At 42.6% G+C, this 19039-nt stretch overlaps 1 protein-coding gene across 1 annotated transcript in view; it reads right to left on the reverse strand.

Moving 5' to 3' along the window:
* Positions 1-19039, reverse strand: part of RNGTT (RNA guanylyltransferase and 5'-phosphatase) — a 327349-nt gene that overhangs the window by 270867 nt on the left and 37443 nt on the right. The window contains exons 5-6 of the mRNA XM_062186494.1: positions 3975-4050; positions 1635-1875 (exon numbers count right to left, since the gene is read on the reverse strand). Coding sequence (XP_062042478.1) covers positions 1635-1875; positions 3975-4050 — 317 coding nt within the window. The remainder of the gene's footprint in view (positions 1-1634; positions 1876-3974; positions 4051-19039) is intronic.

Here is a 19039-nt window from a genome sequence, read left to right on the forward strand (position 1 = left end):
GGCAGGAAGAGATAAATGAAACCAAAGGTTCTAAGATTCCTGCACTGTCTAAAAAGAATGCTCATCTTGGCTGTCTTTCTCTTAATATTGCTGGAGTTCATTTGGAACTATAGCAATTTAATGGCACTTGATAATATAAAAGGGGTCTTCTTTAATGTTCATTCCATTGGCAAAAAACAAAAACAATAATTCGCTCTTTTAAACTTTGACAGAATCAAACATTGTATCACAATTCAATGCATTTAGGTGTTATGTTCCTGATTAATATTGCTCTTAAAAAATACAATTGCAATCACTTATAAAAATAATGTCACAGAGGGTAATCATCTGGATTTTATGGTATTGCTATTTATTCAACTTTCCTTAAAATAAGATTGTTATTTTTCTAGGTATGTTGTTCAGTAATTTCAGATATCTCATTCTAAGGAATAATAATCAGATTTAAATAATAATTATATTCAAAAAAGTAAGTCATTTTAAAATTGTTTCCCTATTTCAAAGTTATTTATAATTTTCAGTGGCCTTACTCTTGAAGTTGGAAATGTATAAATATAATTAAAACAATGTTTTTCAAAAAGGAACTTTTTTTAAAAACCCAAACTAGCTGTATTACATGACCCACATAAAACATTGAAGGCGTTTTCTTCCCTGCCTGTGAACCTCTGCCTCCTAATACACGAGCTGTGGTGATTGCACTTCTTTTCCTCCACTCTTGCCCTAACCTTCCTCTTTGGCTTACACCAAACACTATGTACGTACTTTTCCTTTTAACAGCTCTCCTGTCCCCCAATAAAAGGCCATAAACTCTTATGTTTTCATTGTCTTTTATATCTAGAAGACTAATTGAGGTTGGCTGGAGAGGAAGTGAGAGTCTTCACAGTCAACTTTATGGAAAGTGAAAACACCACTATATTGGTACTGGGGAGAGCAAGATTCATACGTAAGATTACTGTAACGGTGACATTTGTAAAGTAATGGTAAAAATCCTCACTAGATATTGAGAGGCAAATTCATCATATTTTATAAAGAAATAAATCCTCAATCTAATAATGTCTAGGAGTTGATTTACCTCAGAAACAGAACCAGATGCATTCACCTAACTGCAGTTTTCCTCTACAAAAAGACAGGTTCGTGACTGTCAAGAATCTTTAGATAGCCAGAATAGGGTCTACAGCCATACCACCCTGAACGTGCCCAATCTCGTCCGGTCTCGGAAGCCAGAATTGGGGCCATATGGACTCCAGTTCAAATACCAGCTGTTCCATTTCTGATCCAGCTCCCTGCTGATGACCCTGGAAAGCAGCAGAAAATGGCCCAAGTTCTTGGGTGTCTGCACCCAAGTAGCAGCGCAGCCCTGGCCATTGCAGCCATTTGGAGAGTGAACCAGTGGATAGAAGATCTGTCTCTCCCTCACTCTCTCTCTCTGTAATTCTGACTTTCAAATAAATAAAAGAATAGAAAGAAAGTACTCGAAAATGTTCCTTCAAGAAAAGAGAGAGAGAGAGAGAGCAAAGCAAGCCAGTATGAAAGAACTTTATAAATCTAGCTAAAGAAACACAGTCAACATTCCATTTTCATCACTCTCAATAAGCTTGCAGAAGACAAAGACTATTATACATTTTTTTTAGCATTACCAGTTTTAACCGTTCTTTTCTCCTTTTTCCAAAGGAAGTACTCGACCCAGGTTCCGATTCCTTTTTTCCATCCTCTTCCTCATCTTCATCGTCATCATCTTCAAAACACCAATCTGGCAATAGAGGTGGGGGTGGTGCTTCTTCTATATCACCATAGCGACGAAAAAGTTCCTTCAAATAATCCTCCTTATAGATTCCTGGTGGTCTGGCTTGGGCAAAAGTAGCAACTGCTGCTTCAATACTATGGAAAACAAAGAGCATGCAATTTCTTCCTCCATTTATGTGTCTGTCAAAATATATTTATTACACTGAAGGAGCTACAGAAAGTATAATACAGGTTTATAAAATGGACAAACTGTGCTTCTCAACCTCAAGGCAATCAATCTCTGAAGGGATAAATTCATTCTCAAACAATTTTAACATGACATAGACTGGTACTTCGTAAACTGCCACAGGTATATAGCAGAGAACGGACAGGATCCGTGAAGGAGAATTCAAAGCCTTAAAAGAACAGGTTTTTTTGTTTGGTTGGTTGGTTGGTTGGTTTTTTTTTATTTGTTTGTTTTGCAGGAATTTCCAACAGACCCAGACTAAGGTCATCTGGGCCAGGCTAAGCATCGGCTGAATCTGACACAGAGACCTGGGTTACTGTATACCACATCTCAGAGTTAGAAAGGGCATGCAGCTGGTACTGTAAAACAGCAGGCTAAACTGCTGCCTGCCATCACTGGCATCACATATGAGTCCTGGCTGCTCCACTTCCAATCCAAGTACTTGAGCCCTGCCACCCATGAGGCAGACTTGAATGGAATTCCAGGCTCCTGGCTTTTCAAGCCATTGCAGCCACTTGGGGACTGAACCTGCAGATGGAAGATCTCTGTTTCTCTCTCTACTCTGCCTTTCAAATAAGTAAGGAGAGAGAGAGAGAGAGAGAGAGAGAAAGAAACAGAGAGAGAGAGGACAGACAGGCAAACATACACTGAGGACGCACAAACTAGAAGATGTATGATCATATGTTGATTCCAGCTTATTATATCCAGAAAGGAGCTACTGTGTGTAAGCCTTTGTAAACATAAACAATGACCCACAGTCAATTAAAAAACTTAGTAATGTCCCATTTTCTCAGGAATTTCAGTAATTAAGGTTATACTTTCCCAGAATTTAAAAATGCACTTCACAAAATGCTAAGTAGTAACATGCTGATTAGTTTATATAGAGTAACCTCGTCCCAAAAATACTTCTACATATCTCATTATAAGCTTTGCTTTGTTCTCAATGGCTATTTAAAAAAAAAAAAAAATACTATTAAAATGAAAAAGAACAACAGAACAACACTAGTGACTTCCAAAACTGAATACAAATACAAAATACTGGGAGAATTTGTCTGACAATTCTGGACAATGTGAAAAAAAATTCGGACAGTATAGGAATCTTTAAGCACACGAAAGAAGTGCTACCTAATACAAAACCCCAGTATCAGCATTCTAAAAATTAACCATATCTAAAATGAAAATCATCATATTAATTATGAATTCACCAAGAACTTGGCAATATTATAGGGCAGGTGTTTGGCCTAGCAGTTAAGACACTGGTTGGCACATCCATGTCCCATATCACTGTGCCTGGGTTCAGTCCTGGCTCCTCTCCTCATTCACCCTCCTGCTAATGTGCTCCCTGGGAGGCAGCAGATGATGGCTCAAGTTCCTGGGTCCCTGCCACCCATATGGGAGATCTGGACTGAGTTCCCAGTCTCCAGCTTCAACCAGGCCCTGTTCCAACTGCTGTGGGCATTTGGGAAGTAAACCAGCAGGCAGGAGTTTGCTCTCTCTACCTCTCAATCTCTATTTCTCAAATAAATAATTCTAAAATTATAAAATTATCTTTTAAAACAATATAAGGGGCCAGTACTGTGGTACAGTGGGTTAACACCCTGGCCTGAAGCACCAGCATCCCATATGGGCGCCAGTTCAAATCTCAGATGCTCCACTTCTGATCCAGCTCTCTACTATGGCCTGGAAAAGCAGTGGAAGATGTCCCAAGTCCTTGGGCCCCTACACCCGCATGGGAAACCCAGAAGAAGCTCCTGGCTCCTGGCTTTGGATCCACGCAGTTTCGGCCATTGCGGCCAATTGGGGAGTGAACCATCGGATGGAAGATCTCTCTCTCTCTCTCTCTCTCTCTCTCTCTTTCTGCCTCTCCTCTCTCTGTAACTCAGACTTTCAAATAAATAAATAAATCTTTAAAAATAGAAAAAAATATAAAATGCTAAAACTACAACATCAGTAAATTTTTTAACAATTGCTAAACATATGTTCTTCTATTATAACAAGATACAAATACCTCCAATCCATTTTCTCCACCAAAAAGGCACATATGAGGAAGCCAGTACGATTGAAACCATGGGTGCAATGAACGCCTAGAAAATAAAGCAGCTTTGGTTTAAAATTGATAAATCATTGAAAGGCCACATTTTACCTTAAAATCCCAAACTGCAGTCAAAACATTTCAATCATCTTATAAAATAATCACATTTTTTAATCTCAAAACAGCTTCTCATAGCTTAGTAACTTGTCAGTTTAACTTGTTTAGAATCTAATATTACTAGCTAGAAGTTTAAATGTAATGTATTGGTTTATCGGTTAAAAACTCTCAACTGTCTAAAGATTTCTCTTAAAACTTAAAGATTCCAAGCATTTCAAATAAGAAGGTATTTCACCAAAGACACAACTCAAAAGGACACACACATAAATACTTCTAATCCACAAGCTAGGCATAAATTTTCCAGTCCTTCCTATAAACAAAGGCACACACTGGCAACTTAGTCTTATCACATTTTTTAAAATCCAGGAGCAGGTATTTGGAGTGGCAGTTAAGATGCCCATATCCCATACTGGAATTTCTAGATTCCCAGCTCCAGCTCCTGATTCCAGCTTCCCACAGTGCAGACCTAGAAGGCAGCAGGTGACAGCTTAAGTGAGTAGATCCTTGCCACCACACGGGGGATCTAAATTGTGTTCCTGCTCCCCATTTTAGATCAACCCTGGCTCGGCCCTGGTCACTGTAGGCATTTGGGTAGTAAACCAGTGAACTGGGGATCGCTCTCTCCTACTCTCCCTTTCCCTCTTTGTCTTTCTGCCTCTCTAATTATAAATGAATGAATGAATAAATAAATCCAGAAACTAAAGCAGAACAAAAAAGGAATGGAAGCATTAATTCCTCTAAGGATTGATACTAATTGAATATAATCAACCACAGCGACTGGCTACAGAAAATATTAATTGAAGGGTACATAGTGCAATAAAAATAAAACTACTCAACAGTTCTCAAGAAACCAAATGACTCTATCTTTACACTAGCTTATAATTTTTCAAGTAAATGTTTACATGCAGGCATTTGGCAGTTAAGATGCTGTTTGGGACACCCACTCCCAATATCAGAGTCCTGCCTCTGCTTCCAAGTCCTGCTTCCTGTTAATGCGTACACTGGAAGGCAGCAGGTGACTGCTCAAGTACTTGGGTCCCTGCCAGCCACACAAGAGACCAAGAATGACTTCCTGGCTCCTGGTTTCAGCCTAGCCTAGCCACAGCTTTTGCAAGCATTTCAGTAATAAACCAGTGAGATACCTCCCTCTCCACCCCCATGCCCACATGCGCTCTCTGTCACTTTGCCTTTCAAATAAATAAATAAACTTTAAAAATAAAACTGGGGGGCCGGGTTCTAGTCCTGGTTGCTCCCCCTTCCAGTCCAGTCTCTGCTGTGGCCCGGGAGGGCAGTGGAGGATGGCCCAAGTGCTTGGGCCCTGCACCTGCATGGGAGACAGGAGGAAGCACCTGGCTCCTGGCTTCCAATAGGTGCAATGCTGGCTGTAGCGGCCATTTGGGGAGTGAACCAATGGAAGGAAGACCTTTCTCTCTGTCTCTCTCTCTCACTGTCTAACTCTGTCAAATAAAAACAATAAATAAAATAAAAATAAATAAAATTGGGGGGGGAGGGCCAGCACCATTGTACAGCAGGTTAATCCTCAGCCCGCAGCACTGGCATCCCATATGGGTGCCAGTTCTAGTCCCGGATGCTCCTCTTCCAATCCAGCTCTCTGCTATGGCTTGGGAAAGCAGAAGATGGCCCAAGTCTTTGGGCCTCTGCACCTGCATGGGAGACCCGGAGGAAGCTCCTGGGCTCCTGACTTCTGATCAGCACAGCTCCAGCCATTGTGGCCATCTGGGGAGTGAACCAATGGAAGGAAGACCTCTCTCTCTCTGTCTCTCCCTCTGTCTATAACTCTACCTCTCAAATAAATAAAATCTTAAAAAAAAAAAAGGGGGGTGGGGGAGGGGGAGTTATGCCTTGCCACTGTCTGTCTCATAAAATAAGATATAAAATAAGGGGGGCCAGCACTGTGGTATAGCAGGTAAAGCCACCAGGTGCAGTGCCAGCATCCCATATGGGCAACAGTTCAAGTCCAAGCTGCTCCACTTCCAATCCAGCTCTGTGCTATGGCCTGGGAAAGCAGTGGAAGATAGCCCAAGTCCTTGGGACGCTGCCCCAAGGAAGTAGACCCGGAAGAAGCTCCTGGCTCCTGGCTTCAGATCAGCACAGCTCCAGCCATTGCGGCCATCTAGGGAGTGAACCAGGTGATGGAAGACTTCTCTCTCTCTGCCTCTGCCTCTCTGTAATTCTGCCTTTCAAATAAATAAATTAGGAGCCTGCACTGTGGTACAGTGGATTAAGCTGCAGCTTATGATGCCAGCATCCCATATCAGCGTTCTACTTGGAGTCCAGGATACTCCACTTCTGATCCAGTTTCCTGCTAATGCTCCAGGGAAAGCAGCAGAAAACAGAGCAAGTACTTGGGTCCCTGCCACCCTTGTGGAAACCATGATGGGGTTTTTTGGCTCCTGGCATCAGTTTAGCAATAGCCAAGGCCATTGCAGTCATCTGCAGAGTGAACCAGCAGATGGAGATCTCTCTCTTTCCCTCTCCCTCTCTCTCTCACTTTATCTTTCAAATAAACTTATAAAAAAAAATTCTCTTTAAAAATCAACAGGGTTAGGCCAGCGCCACAGCTCAATAGGCTAATCCTCTGCCTTGCAGCACTGGCACACCGGGTTCTAGTCCCAGTCAGGGCGCCGGATTCTGTCCCGGTTGCCACTCTTCCAGGCCAGCTCTCTGCTGTGAGCCGGGAAGGCAGTGGAGGATGGCCCAAGTCCTTGGGCCCTGCACCCCATGGGAGACCAGGAGAAGCACCTGGCTCCTGCCTTCGGATCAGCGCGGTGCGCTGCGGGCAGTGCACCGGCCGCGGTGGCCATTGGAGGGTGAACTAACGGCAAAAGAAGACCTTTCTCTCTGTCTCTCTCTCTCTCACTGTCCACTCTGCCTGTCAAAAAAAAAAAAAAAAATCAACAGGGTCAGCCACAGAAAATATTCACAATAAATATATCTGGCAAAGGATTTTTATCAAGAACATATAAAGAATACTTGTCAGTCAGTAAGATAACCTAGTTGTTTTAAAAAGTTAGCAAAATATTTGAACAGAGGCTTTACAAAAAATAATATATATGCAAGGCCAAAAAATACATGAAGAGATGTTTAACATCCTTAATTATCAGGAAAAGGCAAATTAAAACCACAATGGCAACCTACCATCACAAATTAGAATGGCTAAAATTAAAAAAACTGACCATATCAGGAGTTTGTGATGAAAATAGCACAGGCACTTCAGAGAACAATTTGGTGGTTTATTTAAAAGTTAGATATACACTTACATTAAGTTACCCAGATATTCTAATCCTAGTTATTTACTCAAAAAAAAATAAAACCACATATCTATACTTAGGCTTGTACATAACGATGAATGACCACAGCAACAAAAAGACAAATGTCCCCACCAACTTTACTGGTAATAGCCCAAAACTGCAAATATCCCAAACGTTCATCACAGGTAAATGAGTAAGAACAGGTGCTATAGTCAAATAATGAATACTACTCATAGATAAAAAGTAAAACACAGTACAGCAACTGACTTTATCAAAAATCAATGTTATCAATTTGACACAAAAAATACCAATGAAACATCACTTTCATCTTCTTTCCATATTAAAGTAAGATTTCTTTACAAAAAAAGCTTTCTGCAAATTAAAAAAATTCGAAAATTACTATGAACTGAACCAAATCACTTATTTCTACATAAACAGTGTAATTAAATGATCACTAATTTTTAACTTTGTGTGTGTGTGTGTGTGTGTGTGAGACAGAGATAGAATATGAGCGCTCCCCTCCCCTGTTTCACTCCTCAGATGCCCACAACAGCTGGCTGGCAAATATTCAATCACTTGAACCTTCATCATTGCCTTTCAAGAGTCTGCAGCAGCAGGAAGCTGGAGTCAGGAGCAGAGCCAGGAGCTGAACTAGAGTACTCCGATTTGGGACATGGGTGTTTTAAATATCACTCTGAACACCCATCTCAATCACTAACATTTAGAATAAAAACTTTAGTTAATGAGCAACCTCAAGAAAGGATACAAAGGAACACAGACTTATAATAAGCTATGCAAATGTAAACACATGAATAAAAAGCACATATGGCAAACTATTAGTAAGTCAGAATGGCCAGAGCATAGGGTGTGATAAGGCACTAATGCTAAATGTAGCTTAAGAAAATGAAGAGGGGCAAAAAAATCTTGTTGGGTTAAGGGGTAATCACACTGTACTGTGATTTTTTTCCCCTTTTGCGTGTTAGTAAATTTGCCTGCCTTTCTCTTGTTTAATCTGTCAGTTTATTCCAATGAATCTTCAGAGATTAAAGGAGAAATTTTCCTTCCAAGGTAGAAATATCTGTCGAGATTGAGAGAAAAAGACATAAAAGGACTCTGATTTCTGCCTCAGGGGACTGGTTAAATAGTGGTGTCATTTACTAGGTAAGAAAGTCCAAGAACTTAAATCAGTGTTGTGGGCAATGAGATCAAGTTTAACATGCTGAGTTGCAGATTCTTAAGGGACTTACCAAGCGTTTGGAAATAATGGTAAGGATGTCTGGCTGGAGCTACGGATTGCAGCGTCATCAATGTAGCAAACAACTGTAAAAGGGGTCTGTGGATGTGCACAGGATTGCCGAGAAAAGATACGTAAAGTAAGAGAAGGAAACTTAGCAGTGGAATCTAAGGGGAAAAAATCCGTCTTTCAGGAACTAGCAGGGCAAGGGGTGGGGGAAGAAATCATCAAAAAGATGGAGAATGGGGCCGGCGCCTTGGCTTAACAGGGTAATCCTCCGCCTTGCAGCGCCGGCACACCGGGTTCTAGTCCCGGTTGGGGCACCGGATTCTGTCCCGGTTGCCCCTCTTCCAGGCCAGCTCTCTGCTATGGCCCGGGAAGGCAGTGGAGGATGGTCCAAGTCTCTGGGCCCTGCACCCGCAAGGGAGACCAGGAGAAGCACCTGGCTCCTGGCTTCGGATCAGCATGATGCACTGGCTGCAGCGGCCATTGGAGGGTGAACCAACAGCAAAAAGGAAGACCTTTCTATCTCTCTCCCTCACTATCCACTCTGCCTGTCAAAAAAAAAAAGATGGAGAATGGGCTTAGGAGAACAGAAAACACAGTCACCAAGAAAAGAGGAAGTTCCACATCTGCGTTTCAGCTGCTGCAATGTCCCATAACGATCACAACTGGAAGCCACAGTGCTCAGGAGGATTCCAGAGTGCAATGAAGTGAACGGGAATAAACGCGACCCATCCTTACAAAGCCAGCTGAGGAATGGAAGCGGGCAGCAAACCAAAAGGAAAGTGTGAGGTTTTCTAGCCTTTAGGGGGGAAAGGACAGGACGTGCTGTTTAACAAGACAGTATTTACAGGGGAAGGAGGAAGTCCTAATTAAATCACAAAGGTTGACCTTAAGAGAAATGATAGAACTGAAATGAAGTTCTGAAAGGACAAGTTGAAAAACAGAAACCAGCTTTGAAAAGAAAAATACTCCTTACAACAGTGATCAGATTTATTTCAATGTGTACCATAACCCAAAATGCAAATGTCCCTTCTACCTTATATTTCAAATCAATTTTTTTTAATATTTATTTTATTTATTTGAAAGAGTTACAGAGAGAGGTAGAGCCAGAAAGAGTTCTCCATTCCACTGGTTCACTCCCCAAATGACTCCAATGGCCAGAGCTGAGCTGATCTGAAGCCAGGAGCCAGGAGCTTCCTCTGGGTACCCTGCTAGTGGGCGCAGGGGGCCAAGGACCTAGGCCATCCTCCACTGCTTTCCCAGGCCATAGCAGAGAGCTGGACTGGAAGAGGAGCTGCTGGGACTCGAACTGGTGCCCACATGGGATGCCAGCACTGCAGGCTGGGACTCTAACCCATTATGCCACAGCACCAGCCCCTCAAATCAATTTAAGCAACAAATATTTCAACTTAAGATGTTTCTCACCTAAAACACAAGTGCTTTGTATCCAAAAAAAAAAAAAATTTTTTTTTTTTTGGACAGGCAGAGTGGACAGTGAGAGAGAGAGACAGAGAGAAAGGTCTTCCTTTTTGCCATTGGTTCACCCTCCAATGGCCGCCAAATTTTTACTCAAGCAAGATGAACTTTTCATGAAAAGGAAAGAATTGCCGATTAAGTAATAAGGCATGTTAAAGTACGTAATTTAAGCAAGTGAGGCAGGCATTCAGCCCAGCAGTTAAGACACCAGGATGGAACACTTTCATCTCATATTAGGGTGCTTAGGTTTGAGTCTTTGCTCTGCTCCCAATTCCAGCTTCCTGCTGATGTACACCCTGGGGGGCAGAAAGTGATGGTTCAAGTAGTTGAGTCCTTTCCACCCATGTGGGAGACCCAGACTGATTTCTCTGCTCCTGGTTTCAGTCTCAGCTCTTCTGGCATTCGGGGTGTGAGCTACTAAATGGCAGTTCTAGCCCTCTCTGTCTCTCAGCAAATAGCCAAAACTTTTTAAAAGATTGATTTATTTGAAAGGCAGAATTAGAGAAAGGAAGAGACAGAAAGAGATTGTCCATCTGCTGGTTCACTTCCCAAATAGCCTCAACAGCCAGGGCTGGAACGAACCCAAGCCAGGAGCCCAAACTCCATCCAGGTCTCCCACATGGATGACAGAGGCCCAAGCACTTGGCCCATCTTCCACTGCTTTTCCAGGCACAGTAGCAGGGAGCTGGATCTGAAGTAGAACGGCAGAGACTCAAATCAGAGCGCATACAGAGAGCAGCATCACAGGCGGCAAGCTCAGTCTGCTGTGCCACAATGCTGGCCCCATGCAAATATTTTTTAAGCAAAGTACAATTTCTGTTAATACTCCATAATATGAAAATACATGAAGTTTTAGTCTTATTGTTCAATCATACTTCAAAATATTAATGGATGACTTGATTCTTAACGTAAAATAAGGGCTATAAACTTAGGAAGCACTCATCAAAACAAATTCTACAGAAAAATTTGAAAGACTCCATATTTGATATTAACAAGTATTACAAGCTTAGGTATATCTCCAGTGTTAAAAAATAAAAGGTATTTTTCAGTTTTCTTCATTTCATTATGAGAATGGGTCCACCTAGTGGCAAATAAAACACAGTTTATATCTGAAGATCAGTTCATTTATCTATTTCAAGGGAAATTTTTATTCAGATCTGTCTTCAATTTCTAGGTAAACCAATATAATGAAATAAATTTATATGACATTTAAAGTAAAATTAAAAGATACCAGGACCAGCACTGTGGTGCAGCAGGTTAAGCTGCTGCCACCTGCAATGCCAACATCTCATTCAGAAATGCTGGTTAAACTCCTTGCTGCTCTGGTTCCAATCTAGCTCCCTGTTAATGCACCTGGGAAAGCAGAAGATGGTCCAGGGTGGGTGCCCCTGCCACCTACGTGGGAGATCCAGATATAGTTATAGGCTCCTGGACTGGCCTGGACCAGCCCTGACCAAGGTGGGCGTTTGTGGAGTATACCAGTGGATGGAAGATCTCTTTCTTTGTCTCTTCCTCTTTCTCACTCTACCTTTCAAATATATAAAAATAGTTCTTTAAAAAAGCTAAGAGGGATGAGATACAACTATACAAATACACATACTATATATGTAAGTATAAACTACAAAAGATGGCTTATAAAGAGCTAATAGCAATGTACCTTTTTTCAATACAGCCTGGTCTCAAAATTTTTAATTTTTTTAAGAATTTATTTATTTATTTGAGAGGTAGAGACAGAAACGTCTTCCTTCCGCTGGTTCACTCCCCAAATGGCCACACTGGCCGGAGGCTGGCCTATCCGAAGCCAGGAGCCAGGAGCTTCTTCCATGTCTCCCATGCAGGTACAGGGGCCCAAGGACTTGGGCCATCTTCTACTGTTTTCCCAGGCCATAACACAGAGCTGGATTGGAAGAGGAGCAGCTGGGTCTAGAACCAGTGCCCATATGGGATGCCAGCGCCACAGGCAGAGGAATAACTTACTATCCCACAGCGCCAGCCCCAATGTTTTTAACTTCTCTCTCACTACCCAGATAAACTTTTAGAGCTAAAAAATTTATCTGATCAGTGTAAATCAGAGTCCCACAAGGGGACATATGCAATGTACGGAGGGAGGTGATTTTGTTACAACTAGAGAGAAACCAGTAACACATAAAGGCCAGGGATGCTTTTTTGAAAAAAAAAAAAAATTTTTTTTTTATTTATTTATTTGAGAGGCAGAGCTACGGACAGAGAAAAGAGAGAGAGACAGAGAGAGAGCAAGAGAGCGAGAGAGCGCACAAAACATCTTCCATCCACTGGCTCACTCCCCAAATGGCTAGAATGGCAAGAGCTGGGTTGATCTGAAGCCAGGAACCAGGACCTCCCTCCAAGTCTCCCAGGTGCAGGGGCCCAAGTGCTTGGGCCATCTTCCACTGCTTTCCCAGGTCATAGCAGAAAGCTGGATCAGAGGAAGAGCAGCCAGGACATGAAGTGGTGCCCCCGCGGACACTGGCAAGGCAGATGGAGGCTTCTCCTACTATGCCACAGTGCCAGCCAGGGATGCTTTCAAACATTTCAGTGCACGGAAAGGCCCCTCACCCAGTCCAGTCCAGAAGTGCCAAGGCCCAGACACTCAGGTCCAAATGAGCAAAAAAACAATGACAGAGAAGAAACTGAATGAACAGTAAGAAGCTATTAAGTGCCAAGTATCTTAAATATTTTTATTAAATCAAAGGAGATTTTTTTTACCAAAACCAAATATGCTCCTCATGGAAATATATGCTCACATTCTGCCACACCTATGTGTAAACAAGTAACATCTAAAATAATTAGAGTTAAGAGTTATGCCATACATTTATTATACAATCTACCATTCAAAAAGAAGTTGGCTCTTTCTAACATAAAACAGATTTTCAAATTTTTCCACTCTACAAAAGCCTCACCCTTGGGACCAGCACTGTGGCACAACAGGTTAAGTTGCCACCTACAGTACCAGCATCCCACTTCCAATCCAGCTCCCTGCTAATGTGCCAGAGAAAGTACTGGAAGATGGCTAACATGTTTGGGCCCTGCCACCCACATGAGAGATCCTGGCTTTGGCCTGGCCTAGCCCCAACCATTGCAGCCATTTAGGAAGTAAACCACAGATGGAAGATTTCTCTCTGCCTCTCCCTCTCTCTCTCTGTAACTCTGCCATTCAAATAAATAAGTTTCAAAACAAAGTCTACTCTCAAAACAGTTTATTTCTGCACATGCAAACAAATGCACACCAGCTCCATAATCTCTTCCTAATTATTATCTGAAAAAAATCTCTGAAAAATGATAAAGTATTTTGCTAAAACATTTAGGGACAAACAACCTGAGATGTGGCATTATACAGTGTATTTTTCCCACTTACTGTGATTATATTCTTGTTTAACTGTAAAAATGATCATGTCTTTAATTATAGGCTACACTCAACACCAAGATTATCTCTAAAAACTATTTTCCACTTAAGGAACAAGATTTCATGGAGAAATAACTGATTCCAAGCCTGGAAAAGCATCTTTTGCCAGAAAACATGAAATTCATCAAACACTGATGGGGTAATACCAAAACCAACCTGCATTGGTTCCCATTGGCAGAGCACAGAGCCACTTGTTCATCAAAATAAATATTAACTGCAATTAACTTAAATACATCAACTATATAAAATTCATGAGTGCACTGACACTCCAAAAATAAAATGAATTAGTCACCACTGAAGATTGCTAAAATACCAATTCATTGTTCTGAAATCAGGAAATAAAAGGAAACAATCAAATATTTAATTCAGTGGCCAGCATCACAGTGTAGCAGATGGATCTGTCGCCCAAGACACCCACATCTCAAGTGGGCGCCGGTTCGAGTCCCAGCTGCTCCACTTCTAATCCAGCTCTCTGCGATGGGCTGAAAGCAGCAGAAGATGGCCTGAGTACTTGGACCTGTCATCCACATGAGACCCAGATGAAGCTCCTGCTCCTGGCTTCCACCTAGCGTAGCCCAAGCCTTTGGGAAGTGAACCAGCAGATCAAAGATCTCTCCCTCTATCTCTGTCTATCCCCCACTGTAACTCTTTCAAATGAATAAATAAATCTTTAAATATATATATTTAATTTGCTTTTCCAGTACAAACTGTACTTCAGAATAATCAAATTGTTGAGAAGGAATACTCTTTACCAAAGAATTCAAACTAATACACAAAGAAATAAAAGAATAAAAAAAAAATCACTATTCTGTAACCCCTAATGAAATACTGGTTCCAGGCAACAATCATCAATGGATGCTGAGATCATTAAGTCAAAGAGCACTTTATGGGGGCCAGAGCTGTGGTGTAGCAGGTAAAGCCACCACCTGCAGTGCCGGCATCCCATATTGGCATTAGTTCGAGTCCCGGCTGCTCCAAACAAGCAATCAAGCTTGAACGAACACTCAATGTGGGACAACCTGGCATTATATGCTTTTGGTGAGTGTGAAAGGAAGTACACACTATCGACTATGAAGTATTCTTGTCTTGTCTAAATCGTAAAACTGAATCCAGTTACAGCTCTCGATTTTACTACTAATTTAAAGGACATTTAGGAGGTAAAGGAACAAGTTAACTGATACCATGAGGAAGCAGTCAGATAAATCCAAAATGTGGAATGTTTTATAGGACAATAACCCAATTTCTCCAATAAATTGGTGATGGCAAAAGAATAGAGAGAGGTGAGCCTATGATATGGCAGAGCAGGTTGAGCTGCCCCCTGTGACAACGTCTACAGCCCATATGAGTTTTAAAAACTAACTTAAAAAAGACATATTTGGGGCCAGCGCTGTGGCATACGGGTAAAGCTGCCACCTGCAGTGCTGGCATCCTAAATGGGCACCAGTTCTAGTCCCAGCTGCTCCAATTCTGATCCATCTCTCTGCTATGGACTGGGAAGGCAGTACAGGATGGCCTAAGTCCTTGGACCCCTGCACCGTGTGGGAGACCAAGAAGAAGCTCCTAGCTCCTGGCTTTGGATCAGCACAGTTCCAGCCATTGTGGCCATCTGGGGAGTAAACCAGCAGATGGAAGACCTCTCACCTCTCACCTCTTCTCTCTCTCTCTCTCTCTCTCTCTGTTTCTGCCTCTCTGTACCGCTGCCTTTCAAATAAAATAAATGAATCTTTAAAAAGGAAAAAAAAAAAAAGACATATTTCAGATATTTGAGGAAATATAAAACTAGATTAGGTTTTGATGACATTAAGAACTCATAACTATTCTGTTTGGTATAATGATTACATAAAACCCAGAAATCTGGGGCCGACATTGTGGCACAGCCAGCAGGTTAAACCACCACAGAGATACTGGCATCCCGTTTTGAGTTGGGGATGCTCCACTAATGATTCAGCTCCCTGCTAACGCTCCCAGGAAAGCAGAGAAAAGTAGCTCAAAATGTTTGGGTCCTTGGCCGGCGCCGTGGCTTAACAGGCTAATCCTCCGCCTTGCGGTGCTGGCACACCGGGTTCTGGTCCCAGTTGGGGCGCCGGAGTCTATCCCGGTTGCCCCTCTTCCAGGCCAGCTCTCTGCTATGGCCCGGGAAGGCAGTGGAGGATGGCCCAAGTGCTTGGGCCCTGCACCTGCATGGGAGACCAGGAGAAGCACCTGGCTCCTGGCTTCGGATCAGCGAGATCCGTAGCGGCCATTGGAGGGTGAACCAACGGCAAAGGAAGACCTTTCTCTCTGTCTCTCTCTCTCTCACTATCCACTCTGCCTGTCAAAAAAATATATAAAATAAAAAATGTTTGGGTCCTTGACACCCATGTAGGAAGGAGATCTGGATGGAGTTCCAGGTTCCTGGCTTCAGCCTGGCCCAGCTCCAGTCTTGCCGAAATTTGGGGAGTGACCCAGCAGACAGAGAATAGATCTCTCTCCCTCACTATTACTCTCTCCTCTCTTTCTCCTTCTTTCTCTGTAACTATTGCTTTCAAATAAATATCTAGGGGCCGGCATTGTGGTGTGGTGGGTAAAGCTGTCACCTGCAGTGCTGGCATACCATATGAGTGCCAGTTCAAGTCCCAGCTGCTCCTCTTCCAATCCAGCTCTCTGCTATGGCCTGGGAAAGCAGTAGAAGATGGCCCAAGTCCTTGGGCCCCTGCAACCGCGTGGGAGACATGGAAGAAGTTCCTGGCTCTTGGCTTTGGATCGGCACAGCTCTGGCCATTGTGGCCATCTGGGGAGTGAACCAGTGGATGGAAGACCTCTCTCTCTACCTCTCCCCTCTCGTGTAACTCTTTCAAGTAAATAAAATAAATCTTTTAAAAAAATAATAATAATTCTTTTAAAAAAACAGTTGTCAGTTAAAGATGTATACTGAAACATCTTTGATGAAATGACAAGATATGTGTGATTTGCTATAAAATAGCCCCCAAAAAAAAATTTGCTAAGAGGATGAAGAGAATAAAAAAAAAAAAAAATTCAGCAATGATACTTAATGAGGTTGGCTCATGTGTAACGCAGCTTCATTTTACAAATCTTTACTATTTTGGGTATGTTTGAAAATTTTCATAATAAAATAAATTAGCGGGTACTGCCCCAGTAGAGAAAACACGTGGCAAATTGGAAACACCTGGCCCTAAGGGTTTCAGATGAAGGACTGCGAGGCTATAGTTCTTCCTATAATGAGAAAAGGTTTCAGGCTTCTGTTTCAAAACCTTTCATTTCCACTCAGCCTACAGTATGAGCCCACATCCATGCACTACATCAAGTAATTTAAAGATGGCTTTTAAAACAGGAGAGCTGTGAAAATAAACCTAAGTTTCAGTTTCACACATCACAAAAGTTTCCATTTCATCACAAAAAACTTTCAAAATAATGGGTGTACTGTTGATGAAAATTATTTCTCTGAAACTAAAAAATAACTAAAACAATGAAGAGCAGACCAGGATTTGCAGGTCCTAAGACCACTTCAGCTTTAATGCATCTGTAGTGCACTGATTTTGTCAGCAGCCAGCCCAGGTAAGCTTCTGTTATTGTCATCAGGATACCACAATAGTTGCCAATTACACCCCAAACCCCAAAACCTGACAGGACCAAAGCAAATGTTTCCTCTTCAATCCACATGAATAAAATCTTCAATAGTAAAATAACACAAATAATAACATTATATATCACAGGAGGTTCTATCATTTTCATAACCCATAAAACCCTCAATTTGGGAATATTTCCTATCAGTTCTGCCCGATGTTACAAGGTGGACTTGTCTTCCTAAACCAGGAGTACAAATCTCGGTAAATCATGACATCTGCTTCCAGATGTTAAGACTTCTTAAGTGCCATCGTTTGAATTCATCCAGCATATTTAGCATTGATGCCTCCAATGGCTTCTCAAATGAGAAAAGGTCTACAAGTTGTTTTTAACTTCTGAAATAAAGAGCTCAATACTATTTTAGGCTATACAAGGACACTTCAAAAAGTTCATGGAAAATGGAATTAAATGATGTTTATTTGGGCACAAAAAATTCTTTGAAATTCATGCAATTTTGTCATAATGCACATTTTCTGTGAGCTTTTTTTTTAATACACCATTTTTAAGTGCATTTAGTTCTAAAGTAATGCTGCAAAAACACTAGAGAAAGAAGAAATACACTTCCACTCCAAATCTGTACCCAGGTCATCTTCGCTCGGGTGGGTTTATTCGCTGAACCACCCCACCTCCATCTGGGACCACAGCCACCTGGAAGGCCTCTTCCTGCCACCCAGGATGCTGAGAGGACAGACGACGATTTTTGCCCTGCCCCCGATCTTTTACCACGTCTCGCTTTCCTCCAGGCTGCTTTCCCGCCCCTTCTATGAACCTTCTGAAGCCTGGTTGTATATGTAATAGCTTTACTCCAGAATTAAATAGTGACTCTAATTTTAAAATATGTACTTTACTTAAAATGTATTGTTTAATATTTAGTATTTATATACTTGCAAGGCAGAGTGTAGGGAACCAGACCGGAGGAACCGTGCCCCTAAGATGGCGCCGACTCCCTGCTTCCGGGTTCTTCCTCATCTCAGGGAGTTCCCGCTCTAGCTCGCTCCTTCCCGCCTTGCCACGAGATTGTCCTATCCCCGCGCTTCTAGCCTATCACCTGATTTGTGACGTGTATTGTGCATATAAACCCTTGCTACGCGGGTGTAAGGGAAGTTCCTGCCCAGAAGAGATCGAAGCTGGATCTCCTGCTTGCCGAGCAATAAAGGAACCCCGTGCAAAGTGTTCGGTCTCTGTCTCTTGCTGGACGAGGACGGCGCCGAGCAGCTGGTGGCCCGTACGGGGAGCTTCCTCTACGTTGCCCGGTAAGTAGAAGGTAAGCGAGGTCAGTCTTACCGTCTGGGCCCCGCGAGTGAGGTATATCTCGTGGTTGGAGGGTGGACGCACCCTAAGATAGCGGACGTGTTTCCCCGCTTTAAACTGAAAGAATAGCAGACTTGTTTCCCCGCTTTAAACTGAAAATGGGAAATTCATCTAGCCATTCAATGTTGCTTAATCCGTTAAAAGCATTATTGCGTAGCAAAGGGATTAAGGTTTCTAAGACCACACTTGTCAGGTTCCTTGGAAGTGTTGATTTCTTTGCGCCGTGGCTCACCCACGAGGGCCAAATAACTCTTGAGTCTTGGGAGAAATTAGGAAAGGATCTCCGGCGCACAGTTAACGATCCCCAGGAACCCGATATCGACCCCGTTGTTCTCCCCTTATGGGAACTACTGCGGGCGTGCCTCCAAGAGGAGAGGTCGGTGGGAGCGGACCGCCCGACTCTTACGGCGGTTCGCGAGGCTCTCGAGGAAGTTCGTTCTCAGAGCTCGGACGGCGCCCGGGACCTCATACAATTTAAGGACACGGGATGCCAGACTTCCTCACTGGCCTCAGGCTCCGAATGTGGCTCCGCCTCCTCTGAGTCTGAGGGGGAAGGGGACGGCGATCCTAAATCCCCGCC

Source organism: Lepus europaeus, chromosome 3 (assembly GCF_033115175.1).
Source record: "Lepus europaeus isolate LE1 chromosome 3, mLepTim1.pri, whole genome shotgun sequence".
NCBI lineage: Eukaryota > Metazoa > Chordata > Mammalia > Lagomorpha > Leporidae > Lepus > Lepus europaeus.